General features: G+C 44.0%; 1 protein-coding gene across 2 annotated transcripts in view; it reads left to right on the forward strand.

Moving 5' to 3' along the window:
* Positions 1-22,092, forward strand: part of SLC25A25 (solute carrier family 25 member 25) — a 53,344-nt gene that overhangs the window by 24,302 nt on the left and 6,950 nt on the right. Inside the window, exons 1-4 of one of the 2 annotated variants that reach the window (XM_061603717.1) lie at positions 15,079-15,309; positions 19,661-19,787; positions 19,888-19,975; positions 21,826-21,937. In XM_061603717.1, the coding sequence (XP_061459701.1) occupies positions 15,151-15,309; positions 19,661-19,787; positions 19,888-19,975; positions 21,826-21,937 (486 nt within the window). In that variant the 5' untranslated portion in view covers positions 15,079-15,150. Of the gene's footprint in view, positions 1-15,078; positions 15,310-19,660; positions 19,788-19,887; positions 19,976-21,825; positions 21,938-22,092 lie in introns of those variants that run through there. The other variant, XM_061603716.1, reaches the window with a different exon arrangement.

Below are 22,092 nucleotides of genomic sequence, written 5' to 3' on the forward strand. Positions count from 1 at the left end.
ACTCCCATCAGCCTCAGCCAGCATTGCCAATGGTCAGGAAAGATGGGAATTGTGGTCCAACAACGTCTGGTGGCCCACTAGTTGGGAAAGGCTGCTCTATCCCTTATCACTCTGAAAGCTATTCCTGGCATCTTTTCCGTTGAAAGAATCCTTTCCTACAGGTAGAACATTAATTTTTCAAACACTCACCACTGCCCTAGATGCTTTTTTCTGGCATTATCACTAGTGCACACACTAAAAGCTGGAACTATTTTTAATGGCTCTTGGGTATGGGGGAATCATTTTTGGAAGTGGTACAAATGCCCTTGGTTGCTCTTAGGCCTTCTTGAACATTGGTTCTGGACAATGTCAGGGTTGGGAAGTTGCACTTGTGGCTATAAAGAACCAGAAACCCCAGAAACTGCCTATTTCTGCATTAATCTCTGGGGGCCTTGCTCTGAATGCCTCTTCCCACATTTAGAATGTGGAAGGATACTGGAAGCAGGGCCTCTTTCATTGTAGCACCCAATTTCAGAATGCCCTCCCCAGGCAGCTTCAGTAGGTGCCTGCCCTGTTACGTTTTATGCAATAAGTAAAAAAAATGGTTTGCCCAAGCTTTGGTATCTCTTTGACTTCCTTCCTTCCTTCCTTCCTTCCTTCCTTCCTTCCTTCCTTCCTTCCTTCCTTCCTTCCTTCCTTCCTTCCTTCCTTCCTTCCTTCCGCTCCCTCCTCCCTCCCTCCCTGTATGTGTGCTGTACAGTAGGGCCCCACTCATACGGCGGGTTACATTCCGGACCCCTGCCGGAAAGTGAAAACCGCTGAAAAGTGGAACTCATTGAATAGAATGGTGCGCAACGCCCGAAAACTGCAGAGTGGGGCTTTAGTCTAATTGTGTCTAATTGAGACTGCCACATTAGTGAAGCGCTGTAAAGTGGGGCCCTACTGTACTTGGCTACTTGATCTTCTTGGTTTTATTGTAATAGTTTTATTAGCCACATTGGACTCCTAGATTTGATGAAGAGGCAGAATGTTAACACTCACATAGTGTGTTGGAGAACATATATGGCAACTTAACATGGCTTTCCTTTACTTCTCTTTTAAGAGCTTCCTAAATGAAATGTGGGGATAAATGCTGCTTGTATAAAGTTGGATTAAAAAAATTTCCTTGCCTGTTGCTCTTGTTCCCCTGGATACGAAATGCTCCTTAGTTGTATTTGCTTCTCAGCTTGGAATTAGAGAGGAACTGTGTGCTGTCTATAAAAACTGGCTCATGAAGACTTACTAGGGGGGTATTTAGAAAGAGGAGTCAGGGAAAGGAGCCCCCAGTAAAAGGCGTGAAGGATTCCGGGACTAGACACTTGGTTTCCAGGAGTCTTACACAGACAAACATTAAAAATACTTCACCCAAACCAGAAATATAGAGACATTTATTTGCTATACAACTCAGCATGTTTCACATCACTGAATTCATTTGTTTCACAGTTTGGGATCTTAGTAACTAAAGGTTTGCCTCTTCTCACATGTAGCTGTGCTTTGGGATCATTAGCTAAAGACCTCTGAGTGTCATTGCCAGTTAGGTACAGCAGGTGCTTATGAATGAAAGGGCATTTTCAGCTGTGGTCCCTTAGTTGCAGAATGCTGTCCCCTACCTGGCACCTGCTGTGATGTCTTGGCAGTACCAAAGAGTTTTAAAAAATCCCTAGGCCTTTTAACCCTCTGCTACGATTTAGTATTTTAGCTTTGTAGTTTTTTTATTGCTTTGCTTCCTCTTAAAATTGCTGAGTGCTACAGTATTTTATTTCTCTGCTCTCTTAGTTTTGACTTTATTATAGTTGTGTTTCTACAGCAATTTAATTGTGTTTTTTCACTTTGTCACTGTTACCTTGTATACCATCCAGAGAACAATGATTATAAAGTGGTGTATAAGCTGGATGAAATAATACATATCTTATGTTAAGGATAGGGGAAATGTTACCTTCCCATGAAGTAGGAACAAGGTGCAGTCCTTTCCTGTCTTACTTGCACATGGTGACAACTGTGCATTTGTCTGGAAGGAAATTCCAGTGCACAAGTGCCTGGTTGCATCTAGGGACTCTGTGTGATTGGGACACCTGCACAACTGGGTGTCCCTGTTGGGTGGAGCCCCTACATATGAGCAGACAGACAATTGCACATAATACATGGTTACTGTAGGAAGAAGGTGAGGCTAAAGGTGTGGCCCTACATGTGAGTAATGTGCAAATAGGTTTTACATCTTCTGCTTATAATTTTATGCTATTGTACCTGGAAATTATCTTCTCAATGAAATACAAGTAACGTTCATAATATTCAGCCAAGGGCAGAAATATAGTGAGTTTTGTTCCAATTTTTTCAGTCCATGTTTCCAATAACTGTTAACGTCTAGTGCCTCTGTTTGTTATCTTGTGATTTCACCCTGGTGAAATCACAAGATGATGGTGGGATGTTTTAAGCATTCTTCCCCAACCTGGTACCCTTTGTGCTGGCTGAAGATGATGGTAGTTGTAATAAAAAATATCTAGAGGGCACCAGCTTGGGAAAGGATGACCCAGGTACACATAAAAATTATGTAGTTAAATAAGCCGGTTCCATAGTCCAGTGAAGGATGGTTTTGTTTATCCTTATGGCTGGGCAGGTTTCGTGGCAGAGATGACTTAGGCGAGTAGGGACTGGAACAAGACTGGTTTTTTAAAAGGTGCAGTGTTGGTGAGCACATGATACATTGGTGCAACTATCATGTCCAAACAATCCCTGTTGTCCCCATCAGTGTGTGCTGGCAATAAAAGAGGTCAGTTTTGGAGCTGAGTTGTTGCTTTCCTGTGAAAGGCTTTTCTTTTCAGTTGCCCAATGCGAAGCTTTAATTTCAGCAACTGCTTCTTGGCTGTAATGTCAAATACTGTTTCACTTTCTCCACTGTGTTTTTCTCTACTTTCCTGCTGTGGCAACTACACCCTGTCACAGCTAATTGTCTAATTAATTGTAAACCATTTTTCAGAAGTAACAATCACTAGAACTATCAGTAGTTCAGATTAGTTGTTCATGAACAACTCGCTATCCAAAGCTGCTTCCTACACAGTGGGGAAAAAACTTCCTAAACAGATTGGATGAGGGTCAGTAAGCGGAAGCTGAAACCTGACAAGACAGATGTCTTGTGGGTGGGTGGGTTGTTCCCAGGTCCAGGAATTGGGTAGACAGCTCCTTCTGGTTGGGACTGCACTCCCCTTGAAAGAACAGGTGCATGGTTTGAGGGTGCTTCTTGACACAGCATTGCCTCTAGACTAGAAGCACAAGTGGCCTCAGCCAAAATGATCAAGAGGTTGGAGCACATCCTCTATAGCAGCCTTTCCCAACCAGCCCTACCCAGTGAAGCCAAGGATTGAACCTTCTGCATGCAAAGCAGGTGCAAGGAGCCTTCCCCCATGAGGAAAAGGATTACAATGTTTGGGACTTTTTAGTTAAGAAAAGGGTAAGGGGGGGCATGATCAAGGTTTATACAATTATGCATGGTGTGGAGGAAGGGGACAGGGAGCAGTTTTTCTCCTTCTCTATACTAGAACTTAAGGCCATCCAATTAAGCTGAATGCTGGAAGATTCAGGACAGACAGAAGAAAGTACTTCTTCACACAGCACTATGGAATTTGCTCCAAGATGTTGTGATGGTCATCACCTTGGATGGCTTTAAAATAGGATTTTCTGCATCCCTCTCATGATTATGTCCAAATTGGGTAAACCAAATTAGTGGGAAACTATAGCATGCTTTGAAATTGGGATTGGGAGTATGAAGGAAAGCCTTGGTCTCCTGCCCCCCCATTTTGGCTAAACCAGCCAGGCGTATAACTCACACCAAGTCTCCAAATCTACAGGTTGAAGGCTGTCGGAAAGAAACCAGCTGCTCTGATCCCTGGGGGAGTTAATCTGCTCTCCTTCTAAGGTGAGAGGGATCTTGGTAGAGGTAATCAAGTTCCCTTCCCCTTGGGGAGGGCCAAGGGAATGGGAGGCTGCCTAGGAGTCCCTATTTAATTGTTGGGCCTGAGAGCTCCAGACTCCCCTCCCGTCTGGGAGCTTTTGATACAGGAGGAGGGTGGTGGCAGTGACTACTGGATAACTGGGACCAACTGGCATTGCGCAAGGAAGAGCATAAACAAACTCTCTTGGCCTCTCCCATCACAAGTTTTTGCTCAAAATGAGTTTTTCAGTTCTGGTTTGGAAGCAAGCCATGGTCTGATTTTTGATGTAACTAATCTTATCTCATTTTTTGATCGGGTAACGTCCCTTGTAGACTGTGGGAATGCTGTGGACATAATATATCTCGATTTCAGCAAAGCTTTTGACAAAGTGCCCCATGATATTCTGATTAGCAAGTTAGCTAAATGTGGGCTTGATAGAACAACTATCAGGTGGATCCACAGCTGGCTCCACAATCGTACTCAAAGAGTGCTTATCAATGGTTCCTTCTCAAACTGGGCGGAAGTAACGAGTGGGGTACCACAGGGCTTGGTCCTGGGCCCAGTACTCTTCAACATTTGTATTAATGACCTGGATGAGGAGGTACAAAGCATGCTTATCAAATTTGCAGATGATACAAAATGGGGGGCACCGCTAATACCGTGGAAGACAGAAACAAAATTCAAAGGGACCTTCATAGGCTGGAGCATTGGGCTGAAAACAACAGAATGAAATTCAACAGGGATAAATGCAAAGTTCTACACCTAGGAAAAAGAAACCAAATGCACAGTTATAAGATGGGGGATACTTGGCTCAGCCATGCGACATGTGAGAAGGATCTTGGGATTGTTGTTGATCACAAGCTGAATATGAGTCAACAGTGTGATGTGGCTGCAAAAAAGGCAAATGCTATATTAGTCTGCATTAACAGAAGTATAGTTTCCAAATCGTGTGAAGTATTAGTTCCCCTCTATTCAGCACTGGTTGGCCTCATCTTGAATACTGCCTCCAGTTCTGGTCTCCGCACTTCAAAAAGGATGCAGACAAACTGGAACAGGTTCAGAGGAGGGCAACAAGGATGATCAGGGGACTGGAAACAAAGCCTGTGAAGGAACTGGGCATGTTTAGCCTGGAGAAGAGAAGGCTGAGGGGAGATATGATAGCACTCTTCAGGTAAATGAAAGGTTGTCACAGAGAGGAGGGCCGGGATCTCTTCTCAATCATCCCAGAGTGCAGGACACGGAATAATGGGCTCAAATTGCAGGAAGCCAGATTTCGAGTGGACATCAGGAAAAACTTCCTAACTGTTAGAGCCATACGACAATGGAACCAATTACCTAGAGAGGTAGTGGGCTCTCTGACACTGGAGACTTTCAAGAGGCAGCTGGACAGCCATCTTTTGGGAATGCTTTGATTTGGATTCCTGCATTGAGCAGGGGGTTGGACTTGATGGCCTTACAGGCCCCTTCCAACTCTACTATTCTATGATTCTACGATAATTTGGACATTGAGGCAGGGGCTTCAAAGTGCAAGGGTGCCTTGAACTGGGTCAGCATCAAAACATGCTTGGACTGCAACTCTCCACAAGTTTCTAAAACTAGGATAGCAGGCTGTATATGGGGTTGGGGTGCTTTTTCATTCTAGCACACTGTTCTTTAACTTTTGGTCTCCAGATGTTTGTTGGACTACAACTCCCATCATTTCTGAGCATTGGCTAAACTGGCTGGGGATGATGGGAGTTGTAGTCCAACAACATCTGGGGACCCAAGATTGCAGAACACTGCTTCTAGCAAATAACTTTGTTTGGGTTACTTAGTGGACTGCCTCAGACACTAAAACTGCCTTTGCTGTGTATGAAAGTTAATTCTGCAACAAGAAGCTAGTCAGTCATGTTGCTACATGTCTTCAGAAATCAGCTTTGCTTTGCAGAGCTTTGTTCTCCAGAGATCTCCAGGGCAGGAACTTGCACTTCACTGGAGGAGAGCCTGTACAGTTGTAATTAACACTTTCAAATGCTACCTCAACATATGCTGTCTCTTTGGCTGAGTAACATCTTTTCACAGTTCTATTGATTTCTTGATAACGGACACAACAAAGAGTCTTGTAGCACCTTAAATGTTAACATATTTTATGATGGTATAAACTTCAGTTACAGGGTATAATCATAATGCACATGGTTGTAAAAGAGTTATAAGCAGTGGGCCGAGCAAAATCGAATGTAAAAAGCACAGATAGTGACAATGCAATTAAAGCTAGAATGTATGCAAAGTATGTACAAAGACTCTTTACAACAGCGGTGATAAGCGATAAAACAATCAGGTTAGCAAGATGTCAATTAACTCAGCATTGCCAAGCTGATTTAATCACCTGTCATTCCATAGTGCCTCTATTCCATGGAATGGCTCTTAAAGGTCATCTGATAACAGCTTTATAAATAAGCACACAAAAGTTACTAGCCTGCAGGGGTCTGTCAGAGGAGGCCAGACAGCTCTGTCTCTGTTGCTGCAACCAGCTGCATTTCTATCCCGGGTGAGGACGAGGGGCCTGTTTTCCTGTAGCACCCCATCTGGTTTCTTTGCTGGGCACAGAGAGTCTTGTCCTCCTTGAGGAATTATACAGAGAACTGGTGGTTTACTCAGTAAGAAATAAGCCTACTCCCCCCTTTATGTACTGGACAGTGAGTGGCAAGTATTAGGTACTTTGAAAGATAATAAAGTGTTATCTATAAAATGTTATCTTTAATACTAAATACAATTAAATTAAACATTAGACAGTGCGTATTTAGATTCTGGTTCTGCTGTGTTTTGATTTCTCTCCCCCTTTTCCATAGTGAAACCTGAAGCTACCTCACCACAAAACCTCTGACTGTGGGCCTGACACAAAGATGTGTCTGGGTTGGTTAACCACACGTTTTCTAGGAACTGTTCCAGGAGCAGAATCCTAGATTGGCACCTTTGCTGACAAACACTTTCTGGAAAGGTTTCACATACATAATTTCGATCTCTGTGGTATAACCATTAGGGATAGCCAACATGATGTCCTCCAGATGTTGTTGCACTCGGCCTCACCTGACATGGCCAGTGGAGGGCACCATATTGACCCACCTGGCGTGCATGGAATTGCCCCATGACTTGAAAAAGCAACTTGGTCAGACTCGGGTCATTCTGGAGAAGGAAGGTATCGTGAAATGAAACTGGAATATAGTTCAGTCAGACTGAGTCAAGTGCAGCACTGGTATCTGATGTGGAAAGAAGCAGTAAAGCTTGGGAGAACGACTTGTGTCTGTGACAGCAACTCTGATGCTGGTGGGATTGTTCTTATGATGAAACACCACGAAGATGATGATGATTTATTTATTATTTCATTTGGCTGCCTCATATCCAGTGGTCTCTAGGAGACTTACAACAGATTTTAAAACATACAATATAAACACTTAAAACCCAAACAGAAGAAACTAAGACAGCACACCTCATGGGCCAGAGGCCTGAGTGAAAAGGAAGGTCTTTGCCTGGCACCTAAAGATGAATGGAGAAGGCATCAGGCATGCCTCCCTTGGGAGAGCATTCCACACTACTGAAAAGTCCCATTCTCATGTTGCCATGCTCAAGGGCCCCCATGGAGAGGGGGCACACGAAGAAGGGCCTCTGAAGACGAGTACAGGGTCCAGGTTGGCTCATATGATGAGGCTGATGGCACAAAATGAAGGTATTTACTTAAAGAAAAGCTGTTCACGTAACATTGGTGGGAAGTATTTCCACAGTGAATAGTGCTTCTCAGTCATACCAAAGGTAGTGGTAACTTCCATATTTGCAGAATTCTCAAAAGCCCTTCAGAACAAAACAGTATGTGTGGCCTAAGCAAAAGCAGCAAACCTCCCTTTCTGCTGATATTTGAATGTGGATGATATCATTATGTAATATCCCACCATTTCTTCAAACAACTCTGGGTGGTGCACGTGATCTCCTTTGCCCTCTCAAAACAATGCTGTAAGGCAGGTTGGCCTGAGAGAGTGACTCTCTCAAGGTCACCCAACACGTTTCATAGGTGAGGAGGGATCAGAACCAAGGTCTTTGCAGTTCTTGTCAAAACTGTATCTGCTATACCTGTAGTCCGAACCTGTTCACATCTGGAACCCATTTTTAATGTGAACATGCATTTAGACTCTTTTTTAACTCTTTGTCTGATATCTCAATCCACTACTGAATAGTTGGATATGTCATATTAGTGATAAGGGGCAGCCCATCAGTTTTATTGTTTGCATTAATATATCCACTCTCTTGCAAAACATCAGGGCGGCGTACAGCAACGTAAAAACACTTAAAAGCAACACAAAACAATCAGTAAAATGGCTGGCTACTCAGAAAACATTTTAAACAGCTGACAGCATAAAACAGTCTTTAAGAGTACTGGGATAGGGCGTCAAGGCTACAAAATACGTAAGTTGTAAAGCTCCTTTCTGGCTTTTTCCATGTTCCAACTATTACCACTAGTTGCCAAGTGGAGGTAGATTACTTTGTTTATGACAGCATTGGACAGTTTTTACCAACTTGAGTGTGCTGCAGGTTGAACTAAAAAACGACTCCTCTGATCCCTGAGGGGCAGGGCACAGACCCAAGCCTTAGATTTGCAGCTGTATCATCTTAAACGTCTGCCTCCAGATTAACTCTATTCACTTAGAGTGGGCAGACTAATTCCATAAAGTGGCAGCACGTTCAGCTGACTTAGGTGAGAGCACGTAGACACAGGTTTCCCCTTGTGCAGCCTGCTCCTCATACTGCTGCTGCTGATCTCTAAGAGGATCTGAATTTTGGGAGAGGATCCTGTTTGCTATGGAGACAGATGTCAAAGGGGAGGGAAAGGTTAAGCCATGTTAGGTAACAGAAATGAAAGGGCACAGTTGGTAGAATGGTAAGTTAAAACGGCTCTGAATGGATAAATTATTTAAGGATATGAGATACCCGGGTATCAGTAATGTGATATTCTAGATTGGTAAAATCCTCCAAATCGCAGCTTGTTTGTGAGCCATTCGTCATGTGATAACTTGGTTGTGTCAGATTCTGTTCCTATCAAAAGGAGAGATGGGATATGGAAAACTTTGATAATGGCCACTTTTAGTCATGTGAATTATCTAAGGTCGGAGATTAAATATTCCCAGCCCATTTAGCAGAGTTGTTACTGTTAATGATTAGGGGGAAAATGCATTTTGATACTCATGCCAAGGATAAAATTCTAAGTACCTTAAGGCTTTACTGTCATACTAGAGTAAATATTTGAACCACATTTAAATCCATGATGATTTTCAACGGAAGGTAATGAAAATGAATGCTGTCAGACTTTGTGTTGGTAAAACAAGGCTTACTTTGAGATCAGGTGTCCATTTGGTCTGATTGTCTTTCTTTCAACTCTAGTGGTGTTTTTCCTTGCTTCTAGGGCCAAGTTTGTTTATAAAGCAGTTGGCAGCCCCATGACTCTGCCACGAGGCAGACTGGGTGACCTTGGCCTCTTCATGCTCCCTCAGTCTCACCCACCTCACAGGGTTGTTGTAACTATAAGATGGAGGTGGAGGAACCATGCACACTGCCATGAGCTTCTTGGAGGAAAGACAGGATATAAGTGTAATAGTAATATCTGTCTTTCCTCTCCCTCAAACACTCATTTATGGTAGTTCTTAAGCCTATAGCATATTCTTGTTTAATGTTTTTTGTGTATTTAGTTTTACAGTTGTAAGTTAGCAGAAGCACGGGTGGTTGCTTTTATGATTTTTCATCTTATAATTAAACCACTTACTAGATGAGCATGCAAGCTGTGGAGACATAATGCAATTTTAATTTGTCGGATTTATTATGGTGGAATTTTTCCACAGTGCTCCACCTTTCCTGTATAACTCGTTCTTATGAGGTAATTCCGCTAGAGTCCTAAACTTTGCTAAGTGTACAGTGCCGTGAAAAAGTATTTGCCCCATCTGATTTTCCGCGTCGTTGCTTATTTTTGGCACTGAATGTTATCAGATCTTGAACCAAAATCTAATATTAGAGAAAAGGGAACCTGAGTAAACAAGCAACACAAAATTTTGATACTTATTTCATTTATTTATTAAAGAAAGTTAAGCAACACCCAGTGTCCCCATGTGAAAAAGTAATTGCCCCCTTGGTTAACTCAACCCATTGAAAGGAATTATTAGGGTCAGACATTTGAATACCTTGGTAAACAATCAGGCCTGATTTGGGCCAGCCCTGCTCAACATAAATCTGACTAACTTTGGCCCTTGCCATCAGACTGAAGTTGTCAGCACACAGCTTCCACAGCTTCCAAAGCCACGTCATGCCACGATCCAAAGAAATTCCTGAACACCCCTGGAACACAGTTGTTGATGCATATCAGTCTGGAAAGGGTTACAAAGCAATTTCTAAGGCTCCACCGAACTACAGCAAGAGCCATATTGACCAAATGGAGAAGGTTTGGGACAGTAGTGAATCTTCCCAGGAGTGGCTGTCCTGCCAAAATCCCTTCAAGAGCAAGGCATAAAATCATCCAGGAAGTCACAAAGGACCCTAGAACAACATCCAGGGATCTGCAGGCCTCTCTCACCTCAGCCAAAGTCGGCGTTCATGATTCCACCATCAGAAAGACACTGTGCAAACAAGGTGGAAACCACTGCTCACTAAGAAGAAAATGAATACTCGTCTAAAGTTTGCCAAAAAACACCTGGATGATCCTCAAGAGTTCTGGAACAATGTTCTATGGACAGATGAGTCAAAGATGGGGCTTTTTGGGTGACATGGGCCCCGTTATGTCTGGTGAAAACCAAACATTGCATTCCACATGAAGAACCTCATGCCAACAGTCAAGCATGGTGGCGGCAGTGTCATGGCTTAGGAAAGCTTTGCTGCATCAGGACCTGGACGACTTGCCATCGTTGAAGGAACCATGAATTCTGCTTTGTATCAGAGAATTCTACAGGAGAATGTCAGGCCATCCATCCGTTAGCTTAAGCTGAAGTGCGGCTTGGTCATGCAGCAAGACAGTGATCCGAAATCACACGCAAGTCTACATCAGAATAGTTGAAGAACAAGAAATTTAAAGTTTTGGAATGGCCTAGTCAAAGTCCAGACCTAAACCCCATTGAGATGTTGTGGCAGGACCTGAAAGGAGCAGTTCATGGTCGAAAACCCACAAATGTCACTGGGGTTAAAGCAGTTCTGCATGGAGGAGTGGACCAAAATCCCACCACAGTGCTGATCAAGAACGACAGGAAGCATTTGGTTGCAGTCATTGCTGCTAAAGGTGGTGTAAGCAAGTTTTGAGTCTAAGGGGACATTGTGTGTTGCTTAACTTTCTTTAATAAATAAAAAAAATAAGTATCAAAATTTTGTGCTGTTTGTTCACTCAGGTTCCCTTTTCCCTAATACTAGGTTTGGTTCAAGATCTGAACAATGGGGCAAATACTTTGTCATGCCACTGTGTCACTACTTCTATTTAATACTGCCTCTGAGACCTCATTCAGGTTAGTATTCCACTTTTGTTATAATATCAGTTCCTGCTTTCAGCCCTAAAGAAGGATTTAGCAAATGGGGTGATAAGTATGAAAGCCCTGGCCTTTGGAGTTCCTACTTGGACCTTCTCTGTCCTCCCTCTTCAAGAACAAAGCACCTTTTTTTAGATTTTCCTGAGCCTTTAAAATTAAACTTTTCAGCCTTAAGGACTAGAAACATGTCTGTCTGTCTCTTTGTTTTGAAGTGAAAGGAGAGGATCTCAGATTTCAGTCTTATGCCCAATACTAGTTCCTGTGCTTGTGCAGTTGCAGAGTATGCACAGTCTCAGTCATAATGATCCTCATGAAGTTGCAGATGTAAGTACTCTTCTGAAGCAGATCACATGATTCACCTGGGATCAGCGTATTCGCTGTCTTATGCCTAGGATTTGGTGGTGGTGAGTAGTGGCTGGCTGAGCTGCTGGGGCAGGACAGGGTAGAAGGCTTTCTGGTCTCAAATGGCTGAGTTTCACAGATCCTTCACAGAGAGAATTAGGGCAGACAGAAGAGCCTAAGGAAGGAGGTTAAACGCACTGCAGGCAGAAGAAGACTGTAGGGTAAGCCACAGGGGGCATGGGAAGTGAAGGTTGGATTTGAATGAGGGGAAGAGACAGCCAGAGGTGGTGAAGCTGTCCATGGCGTGTGTACATATGAATGTATTTTGATCTGTGTCTGGGCTGTACCATCAGACTGTAAGTGAAAGTCCTAGGACCAAATGCTCCTCTATACAAAAAAGTTGGGATCTAAGCAAGCAAAAAGCATGCTGAAGCCAAGAGATGCTGTATTAAACCCCAGCATCAGTAAACTGCAAGTGAGAGGCAAGGGAGAAACAGCCTCTTGAACTGAAGAGCATTGGGGGAGGGGGGCTGCAGCTTCATATTAGGGGAAAATGCTTTGCAAAGATGTGCATATTAGGCAAAATTGCATACAAACAAAATTCACTGATGAATGTGTACAAATGTGTAAAAAATGCAAATACTAGGGTAAAGTTTGCATGCATCAGTGAAAATAACATTAAAATGCTTTGAAATAAAGTATGTGGGGGCTGTTTCTGAGACTTGCATGTTCCATTCTAGAACCCCATATATTGCTATTATAGTGATTGTTGAGTGTATGTTTTCTGTTTCTCCCTCTGCACCAGAATATGAACTTAGGAAGCTGCCTTACACTGGGCTGGTTTCCTCATGTCACTTTACGCCACAGTTAAGCTAAGCCCCCCCTTTAGGATGCACACCTTAACGTGGTGAGGGGGTTTGAGAGTGTTGAAGAAGCTGAGAGCTGGATAAGAGAAAAATCAACTCGTTTGAAATGTGGTGTTGGAGGAGAGCTTTGCGCATACCATGGACTGCGAAAAAGACAAATAATTGGGTGTCAGAACAAATTAAACAAGAATTGTCACTATAAGCTAAAAGGATGAAACTGAGGTTATCATATTTTGGACACATAATAAAAAGACAGGATTCACTAGAAAAGACAATAATGCTTGGAAAAACAGCAGGGAGTAGAAAAAGAGGAAGGCCAAACAAGAGATGGATTGACTCCATAAAGGAAGCCACAGACCTGAACTTACAAGATCTGAACAGGGGGTGGTTCATGACAGATGCTCTTGGAGGTCTCTGATTCATAGGGTCGCCATAAGTCGTAATCGACTCGAAGGCACATAACAACAACTAAGCTAAGCCATAGTTTTGGTTGTGACTGAACCGGACTTTTTGTAATAAAGCGTAGCTTGTGATCCGTTTCCCCCAAACAAAGCACAGAGGAGGAGCAAAACAGCCAGTTTTGGTCACATGCCCCAGCATGCTGCACATTTATCTTTAAACCATAGTTAAGTGGTTTAAAGTGGCATGTGAACCAGGCTAAGTACTCAAACTATTGGTCCATCAAGCTCAGTACTATGTACTTGCTGACAGGCAGCAGCTTTCCAAGTTCTTGGACAGAAGAGTTTATTCCCAGCCCTGCTACCCAAGTTGACCTTTAAGAAGAGATGCCAGGGATTGAACTTGGCACCTTCTCTATGCAAAGCATGGGTTATACCACTCGGCTACTGTCTCTCTCCGCAATCTTGTAAGGCAGCCCAAGGAACAGAGTTCAGCAATCTTAGTGACATAGCCAGCAGTCTGCAGAATTCTCCTCTCTTCCCTACCCCACCCTACAATCTCAGTGAGTGGCTGCAAAATGGGGAATTAACCATTTGAATGTGAATGGAGCCTGACACTAGAGCTACTGTATGGGAATATGCATGTGTGGAATGTTAATTTGTGGGTAGCGTCCTCATTTCTCTGTGATTAGAGATGTGAAGGCCCAAGAAAAAGGGAAAAAATCAGAAAGCTATTTTTCCCCATTTTTCCTCCCTAGTTTTTTTTTCCCCCTGAAAAATTGAAAAAAAGAGATCCCCCCCCACGTCTTTACAATTTCTGGTTGTTGTTCACAGCAAGGTAGGTATCAAATCTCACCTCTTTTTCCTAACTCCTTAGTTGAATATTAAATTGGTTCTTTCTTTACAAATGGGAGTATGCCAGTTCAGCTCTGGGCACAGCAAGGTGTATGATGCTGCCTGCGATATGCTTTAGTACAAATATTTACAGAACTTGAATGAGTTGCCCTTTCCCACTTATTGGCTCTTGTCCCTTTCTCTTTAGACAAATCTGAAACGCACAGATTCCTTGCTTCATCAGTGTAGGTGGCATAGATACTAATTTGCCTTTCCTATTGAACATACCTTTCAAACCTTACCTCAGCACAGTGGAGCAGATGCTGCATCTGTGGGACACAAGCTGGGCAATGGATGACTTTTCAGTGGTGGCACGTGCTTCTGCGGAAGTCCCTCCCACAGGAAAGCTGTCTGGCTTCATCATTAGTGGGAATGCCATGTAGCAGATGTGGGGAACCTTTGGCCATCCAAATGTTGCAGAACTACATCATCCCTGGCCATTGGCTGTACTTGCTGGAGCTGATGGGAGTTGTAGTTCAGCAACATATGGAGGGCCAAAGTTCCCCACACCTGCCCTGTGGCTTTATTGCACGTTTATGTTGCTGTTGCATTAATGATGTGTTAGTTGAAGTGGCCCGAAGTGGTTTTGTGGTTTGTCTTAAAGCAGGATCAGATTTGCTTCAATGGAAGATAAAAAGTTCTTTCCCCCACTCCCCTTTGTACACGTGTTATGCCCTGTGTGGCCCTTCCCATACGAGAGAATGTTCAGATACCAACGTGGGCATCCTGAGTGCCTTTTGCATAGGGGTTTCACTCTGGCTACTCAGTCCCTGGCAGATGCGCTATAAACACAACACTCTCTTTGTAACTGCATAATTTTTCCATACCAGTAAATGAGAATTGGCTTTACATAGCCTTGTCTAGAGCAGCTCCTAGAGGACACTGCAGAGGGTTAATGTTTAGTCTGCCAGTGAAAGTGACGTTGGGCCTTTATGAAAGCAGGGGTTGAGCAATCTGGAGCCAGGTCACATGTTCTTCTCAGGAATCCAGGGTGGCTGGGAAGGGCTTCAGTCGCACAAGCTTCCCTTTTAAGTGAAAGGGTCGGGCTTGGGCAGCCAATCACAGCACAGGAAGGACAGCTCATAGGCATGTGTCATGAGACTTGCCGGCATTTCCTTTCCACCCGTCCAAACCAGTGACAGGAATTGGGTGAATTCTATGACTTGGTGAGCGGCTCAGGAAAATGCTTTGTCTGTGCCTGTATGTGCCCACCTTTGGCGAGTCCCAGGCAGAGTTTGAGTACTTTGAATCAAAGTGGCTCCCTGCCAGCCTGAAGCCCATCTTCAGACTGAGCCTTTTGATTCCCTCCCAGGAGTTCTCCACCTATCGTCAATGGAAACAGGTATGAATGATACAAGCGAGCTGAATTGTTCTCATCTTTTCTAACACATTTCTGTGTTATCCCACTTTCCCTCCCCGGAGTTTAGGATGGTATACATGGTCATCTGTCCCCTCATTCTGTCCTCACAACAGGTTTGTGAGGTCAGTTAGGCGGTGATGAGTGGCTCAGATTCACTCAATGAGGTTTAAGGGCCATGTGAAGATTGGAACCCAGATTTTTCCTAGTTTAAGCTCAACCTCAATCACTCTACTGGTTCTCTGGTCTGGGGGTGGTTTCTGGCATTGAATGTTTATTAGCTGCTGCTCTGTAGTAACTTTCAGTGTAAAAGAGTGTTGGCAGGTCCTCCTCCCTGCCCCTTCCTCCCACAAGTTCTCATCTTCTTTTCAGGACAACTGCAATGTGTAAATGTGTAAAGGCTTCCCAAGGCCATCTAGTGGGTTTTCTACATTCAGTCCCGATGCTGCTACCTTCTGCTCCAGACTACCTATTTACCACAAAGCATAGGGTTGTTTGTTTCTTTTTTCTAGTCATGCCAGTTCATGTTGGGCCCAAACTTCAGTTGGCTAGATGTAGTCCGAAGTGGGGAAAATCCTCCCTTTCGGTTTTGTGTCTTATCAAGACAAGCAACTTGCCTAGCATTCCCCAGTCTCCTTCTCTAGAACACCCTGGGGTGGTACAATTGGCCAGGCTTTTCATCGTCTTGAAGGAGAGAGCTGACTGTGCCCATTGCCACTACAGCTGTGCTGCATGTGCTGAAGAGGGTGGAGAGGGATGTGCCAGGCACGTGAATGAGGAGGAGGCGGCACATCTGGGGCTGGGTGGCATTGTCAGTGGCAGAGCAAAGGCGATACCTGTTCATCCCTTCAGTGCTAATCTCTTCGTTTCCTGCCTGACTTTCCTAATGCAGGAAGCAACGTTCACAGTTTGTGTTAAAAGTTCAGGAAACCGGGCTTTAAAACTGGCCTGCATAACATGTGGCCTATTACAGTCCAGCAGTGTGCCTGAACAAGGGCTTGGCAAATCTTCGTATCAAGCTTCTTGTCTTGGGCCACATGAATGGGATTGTCAAGCTCCTAGGAGGCAACAATGTACACCTGGTGAACTGTTTTGAGTTTGATGGGTCACGTCTTGTGCTGGGCTGGCTTAAAACATAAGCACGTACGGGTGGCATATGAGTTTCCATAGGGCAGGCAAAAGTCTACACTCCGGGTCAGATCATTGGTTCTGCCTATGCTGGTTGGCAGAGGCTTACCAGGTTTGAGAAGGAGGCCTTTCCTAGCCTTCCCTAGAGATGCTAGCATGGTGTAGTGGACAGAGTGCTGGATTAGGACCTGGAAGACTAGGGTTCAGATCCCCACTTGGCCATGAAGGTCACTGGATGACCTTGGGTCAGTCACTGCCTCTTAGCCTAAGCTACCTCTCAGGGTTATTGTGAGGATAAAATGGAGAGGGGGAGAACCGTATATGCCACCTTGAGCTCATTGGAGGAAAGGTGGGCTACAGATGTAACAATAAACAAATAAAAATTGAACCTGGGACCTTCTATGTGCAAAGCTGGTTCTCTCCTACTGAGCTGTGACCCTTCCTCTCAAATAGGCAGTGTTACCAATCAATGACAGTAGGTACTGTCATAAAGGTAGTAATAGGGAGGTACATGTGGACATGCAAAGAGGGTTCTGTGGGATATCAGCAGCTTACTTTACGATGACTTCCTTGTTTCATCACTGCAGTGCCAACAGGCCTCTAGTAAACCAGCCAGTTAGCTAATCTTCATCAGGAATTTGGGTTTGTTCAGCACACTCTCTCCCCCCTCCTCCCCACGATGCCAGTTATTTTCTTTAAAGTCTTCCTAGGGTTTGACAACCAGCATCTTGTGCACTCCCAAAATGAAGCAAAGACGATTATCAGATGCTCTTTGGGTTTTTATTAATGCATTGATTACTTATTAATTTGCATGATAGGCAAGGCAAACCTTTAGCGCTGCTTCATCAGAGAGGTTGAAGGAGAGACTGTCAAGGCTACAGAATTGGCTGTGCAGCATCTTCTGTGATCCTTCCCTGTTCACAGGGTTCTGTTGCACCTCGTGTCCTCCTTCCCCTGCTGGCCGTGTGTCCCAGTCCCCCGCTATCAAGGGTGTAGGTAGCAGCCTGCTGATGAATCCAAACCGTGCAGCAGTTTGTAGAATTGTGCATTCAGACTTGGTTACCACAAAAGACTTGTGCCTTTAGCAAGACATTGGAGGGAGTGGGCATGATTTCAGGGAATAAATCGAAGGAGCCCAGTTTTCTTGAGTAAAACTGTAATCTTCTGCTTAGTAACAAAAAAACCTGCTCCGGGACTCCAACTGTCTTGCTTTCTTGGTACAAGATTAATGTGCAGACCCAGTGCACATGTAGGAAAGAATTTCAGCACCAACTGTGATGTGACCCTGAACTTATAATTTTAGAAACAGTTTGCATCACGGCGATGTGAGTTCAGGGGGTGCAGATTACTTGCCAGATGCAGCCAGGAATGCTCGTTAGCAGTCATCTTGCCCTTTTGCCTCATATCTGCTCCAGTATCCTTTATTGAAAGGAGAAGCACTTTTTTGGCTTTTCTAGGACTGGCTGACAGTGTGCCTCCCAAGGGGTCATTTGCTATTGGGAAACCCTGGATCAGCTGGTTGGCAGTTATCTGCTGACATGCCAGAGGTTTCTTACTATCTTTAGCTCACAAATTATGATCCCATCTATCTGTTCTTTTTACAACTGTCATATGCCTGTCTGCAGATTAGATCCACCATGGACATCTGAAAGGTCACTGCATATAGTGACTGGCTATCCTCATTAAGGTTAGGTTAGAAAAGGTATTAAGTTATACGAAGGCCTAAGTTTAGCAATAGGGGAGTGGGAAGCAGAGGAAGGAGCACTCCAAACAATGTTTGGTGTATTTCTCATGGGAATAGTTTCTTACCAGTGTGAAATGTTTTTCATGATCGTAATTCAGAGCATGTTTATCAGCAGCCTAATTATGAAGTATGCAAACCCATTCCTCTGCTTAGTATGCCTTGTATTTTATTATTTGTTTATTTTTCACAGTCTTCCACATGAAGCTTGGTGTTGGCAGGTTCTGTAACTTGCCAGACAGCTGGGCATTCTAGCCTGGTGCCCTGGGTGCTTAATGCACGCATCAGTAGCTCTTATCTTTGTGCTGTGTAGAGATCAGCAGGCAGCCCAATTGAGCCATTGCGAGGAGCCAGTTGGCCTTTGCTGGGTGGTTTTCAGCATATCATCTCACTCAACAAATTTCCTGATCTGTATGCAAAACAGGTGATAGCAAAGCAGATTGTTGACACAGCCATGTTGTTGCTGTGTCTGGATTGCTCACCTGCTTATACAGACAAGGGCTTGAGGTGCTGCTTCCTGCTAAGAGGAATGTTACGGGTGACATTTCTTTATTTATTAACAGCCTGACCTTGCCATTTCTTAATCTCTTCTGTAAAGATACACTCTGCTCCCAAAATCTAGTTTCCCCCAGGATCTTGCACAAGTGCATAACTGCAAGGTGACCAAACCAGTTCATGCTTGCATTAGAGCTCTTACATTTTGGCCATTCATACTTTCAGCTTACCAGCTAGCTTCTCTGGCAGCAGTTCGTTCCCTCCCCCTCAAAAAAATAGCTGATTTTCTTGCCTCTTCCTTTTATTTAAAGAACACTGGTTTTCAGTAGAAAGCAAAAGAGAGTTGGACAAGCTTGGCGCTTTTGGCATCACTTTTCAGATCAATTATCTTTGTGTACCCAGCAGAAGGAACATGAGGCTACAAATTTTGCTGAGTTTGGTAGGCAGCCATTGTTTCTATAGTATTAGCTTTTTTGCTTCCTGTTTCAGAGATAAAGCATGATGTCCTTTCTGTACCCAATGCCCAGCAATGAGTTTTTACAGAAGAAGACTGGCTACTCCTCTGTGTGTGTGTGTGTTGGTAGCAACACTTCCTCTCCAACATGGACAGTGTTTCTGCATCCTGGGACAAGGTGCAGCCTGGCAATGTTTTGAAAGATGCAGCCTGTCTGTTTGTTGCTAGCAGTTTAAAAACAACACAGCTGTAATTTTGTAGCATATTGGAGGCTGTTGTTCCTATTTGTATTTCTGGTTTCTAGTTATGACCATATTTCTGAAAGAAAGGTGTTCTGTTGTTTTTCAGATGGCTAGAACATTGCTAGTAAGTTATTCTTAGAAGAATATGAAGAGTTTAGGTTCTTCTGTGGGTAGCAAATGTATTTGCAGGTGTGCATTCCCTCCCCTCCCCATCCATAACTATATAAAAGTGACTACAAGACCAAATAAGGCTAATTTTTATGTCCTTTCATGCAGAAAATCGTAAAAGCTGGAGATAAAGATCTTGATGGGCAGCTGGACTTTGAGGAGTTCGTTCACTACCTCCAAGACCATGAAAAGAAACTGAGGCTCGTTTTCAAGAGTTTAGACAAAAAGAACGATGGTGAGCTCATGCTGGTTTATTTGTTGGGAGTGAGCAGTTTCTCTGGCAGCCTTGTTTTGTTTAAAGAGCTTGGAGCTTACATATCACGTTCCCTTTGCAGGCTGCATCGATGCCCAGGAGATCATGCAGTCCCTTCGGGATCTGGGAGTTAAGATCTCTGAACAGCAGGCCGAGAAAATTCTGAAGAGGTGAGTGTTGCAGGAGAATATAGTGTAAGGCGTTACCTTCATCTCCTGTCTTTTTCTTTTTATTCCCTCCCCCAACCACTATAAAACCACTTCTGTGTAACAGCCCTGCCGCTTTTCTCCATAACAAATCATGCTACAGCAGCAAATGGTGCTAGAATAGCAGTCACAGGTGAAAAGCCACCCGCACATTTTCCTGGAATTGTAGGGACCAATTGAAGCGAGGACACAGTTCAGCCAGAATGCATAAGAGCATGTGACATCAAAAGCAAACAGAAATGCTGCTTCATGAGATGGAAGCAGCGCTGCCTCTGTGGAATGGCTTCTTTGCGTTTGCAAGGAGGTGGTTTGTGGTGGTAAATTTCCATCCTGTAGAACCCAGTGAGAAAGTGTTCACCTCTCTGCTGCTTGGCTCCAAGATGGGCAGGTAACACACAGGTCGAACATTACTCTCACTTGCTGTCTTCTAAGAAAGAGATATTCATGATTTTGTCAGCCTTTTGGTGTCATTGTCCTTGCATTCCACAGTGCTTTACTGCAGGGTAGATCATCACAAACGAATGATGTCCCTAAGATGTGTGTTCTGGTGGTCACTGCTTCCATATGTGTGTGCAACTTAATATACTGAAAAGCTTTCTGCTGTGTGCATGTAGCAATAACCTTTAACACTTACTTGTTCCTTTCTCACTCTTCGCATCCTCTCCTCTGCCTGCCTGTCTGTCAGAATAAGAATGGGGCACTTCTGGGGTCCTGTCACCTAGTAAGTACTACAGTGTATAGTCTTGCCTGGCTCCCTGTCCCCTGTGTCTGTCTGTCTCTCTCTCTTCCCCCCCCCCCCAAGTGGAGTTTGGTTGACGTGTGTAGCTTGTAGCAGATTTTTGGTGAACCAGGTGGTGGAGGGTAAATCCAGAGGCAGACTTCAGCATTCATGAAATATCTGTACTGCTTTTTAACTAATGCTCCCAAAGCGGCGTATCTCATAAAAATGCTAAAACCTCAATACAAACAATATAACATTACACAGCAAAGCAATATAAAGCACTCTCAAAAGAAGAGAAAAATAGACAGAGTTAAGGAGCAGCATCTTAAAAGCATGGCAAATATTCTTGCTTCTAGAAGGTAGTTATCGGCAAGCCAAGACTGTCAGTGCTTAAGAGCAGAAGCTATATTACAACAGCTCCCTTGTGCTTTATTATAGGAATCATTTCTGGGTTCATTAGACTAAAGAACTGGTAAGGATGGGAAAAACGCTCCAGTTCAGCATTTGTCCCTCCTGCTGCCCCAAGGTAGAATCTACTCACTCATCAGTACTCCACAGATGAAGTCACACAGTTCAGACCATAAGCAGGTAGCCAGGACACAACCTGCAGATGACCAGTCACTAGTTAATCTAACAGAGGAAGACCTCTTGTCTGACCTCACTCCTGTTAATTAATTCGCTCCTGACCAAAGCCTATCCATAGGCTGTTCCTATGGGGGAACTTATGTCCATCCCACGCAGCCTTCCATATCTAGCTCTGGACAACCCCATGGAATGGAGGAAAGATGGCAGCAGGGAGAGGCGGTGAAGAAGCCGTCTTGACCTTGAATAGAAGAGCACAACCTCTTCCTCAGAAGCTGTCCTATGCTCCCAGGGAACATTTTTACTTTCATGACTGTTTCAAAGATATTCTTCCTGAAGGAGGAATCTGATACATAAAGCTGTTAAAAGTTGTAGTTGCATGTCCTTTGGTCCTCTTTTACAAATATTTCTGTTTTTGTGGATGGCGTGGGTCTAAAGGACTGGTAAGCCAACTCCCCCTCATCCTCATCCTCATCCTGGTTCATTTTGCCTTCCAAATTGATTCTTGCAGCATGGATAAAAATGGGACAATGACAATAGACTGGAACGAATGGCGTGACTATCACCTGTTGCATCCTGTGGAGAACATTCCTGAGATTATCCTGTACTGGAAGCACTCAACGGTAAGAAATTAAGATCGCTCATGAGCAATGTCTATGAAACCCTTGGCTGCGTTTGTGAGGGTCCCACTCCCTGCTCCTGGGTTATATCAGCAGTCTCCATCGAGAGTTGCCTTTTTTTAAATGTACCTTCTAGCCTAGCTCTTAAAAATCTCTGG

The sequence above is a fragment of the Rhineura floridana genome, chromosome 20 (genome assembly GCF_030035675.1).
Source record: "Rhineura floridana isolate rRhiFlo1 chromosome 20, rRhiFlo1.hap2, whole genome shotgun sequence".
NCBI lineage: Eukaryota > Metazoa > Chordata > Lepidosauria > Squamata > Rhineuridae > Rhineura > Rhineura floridana.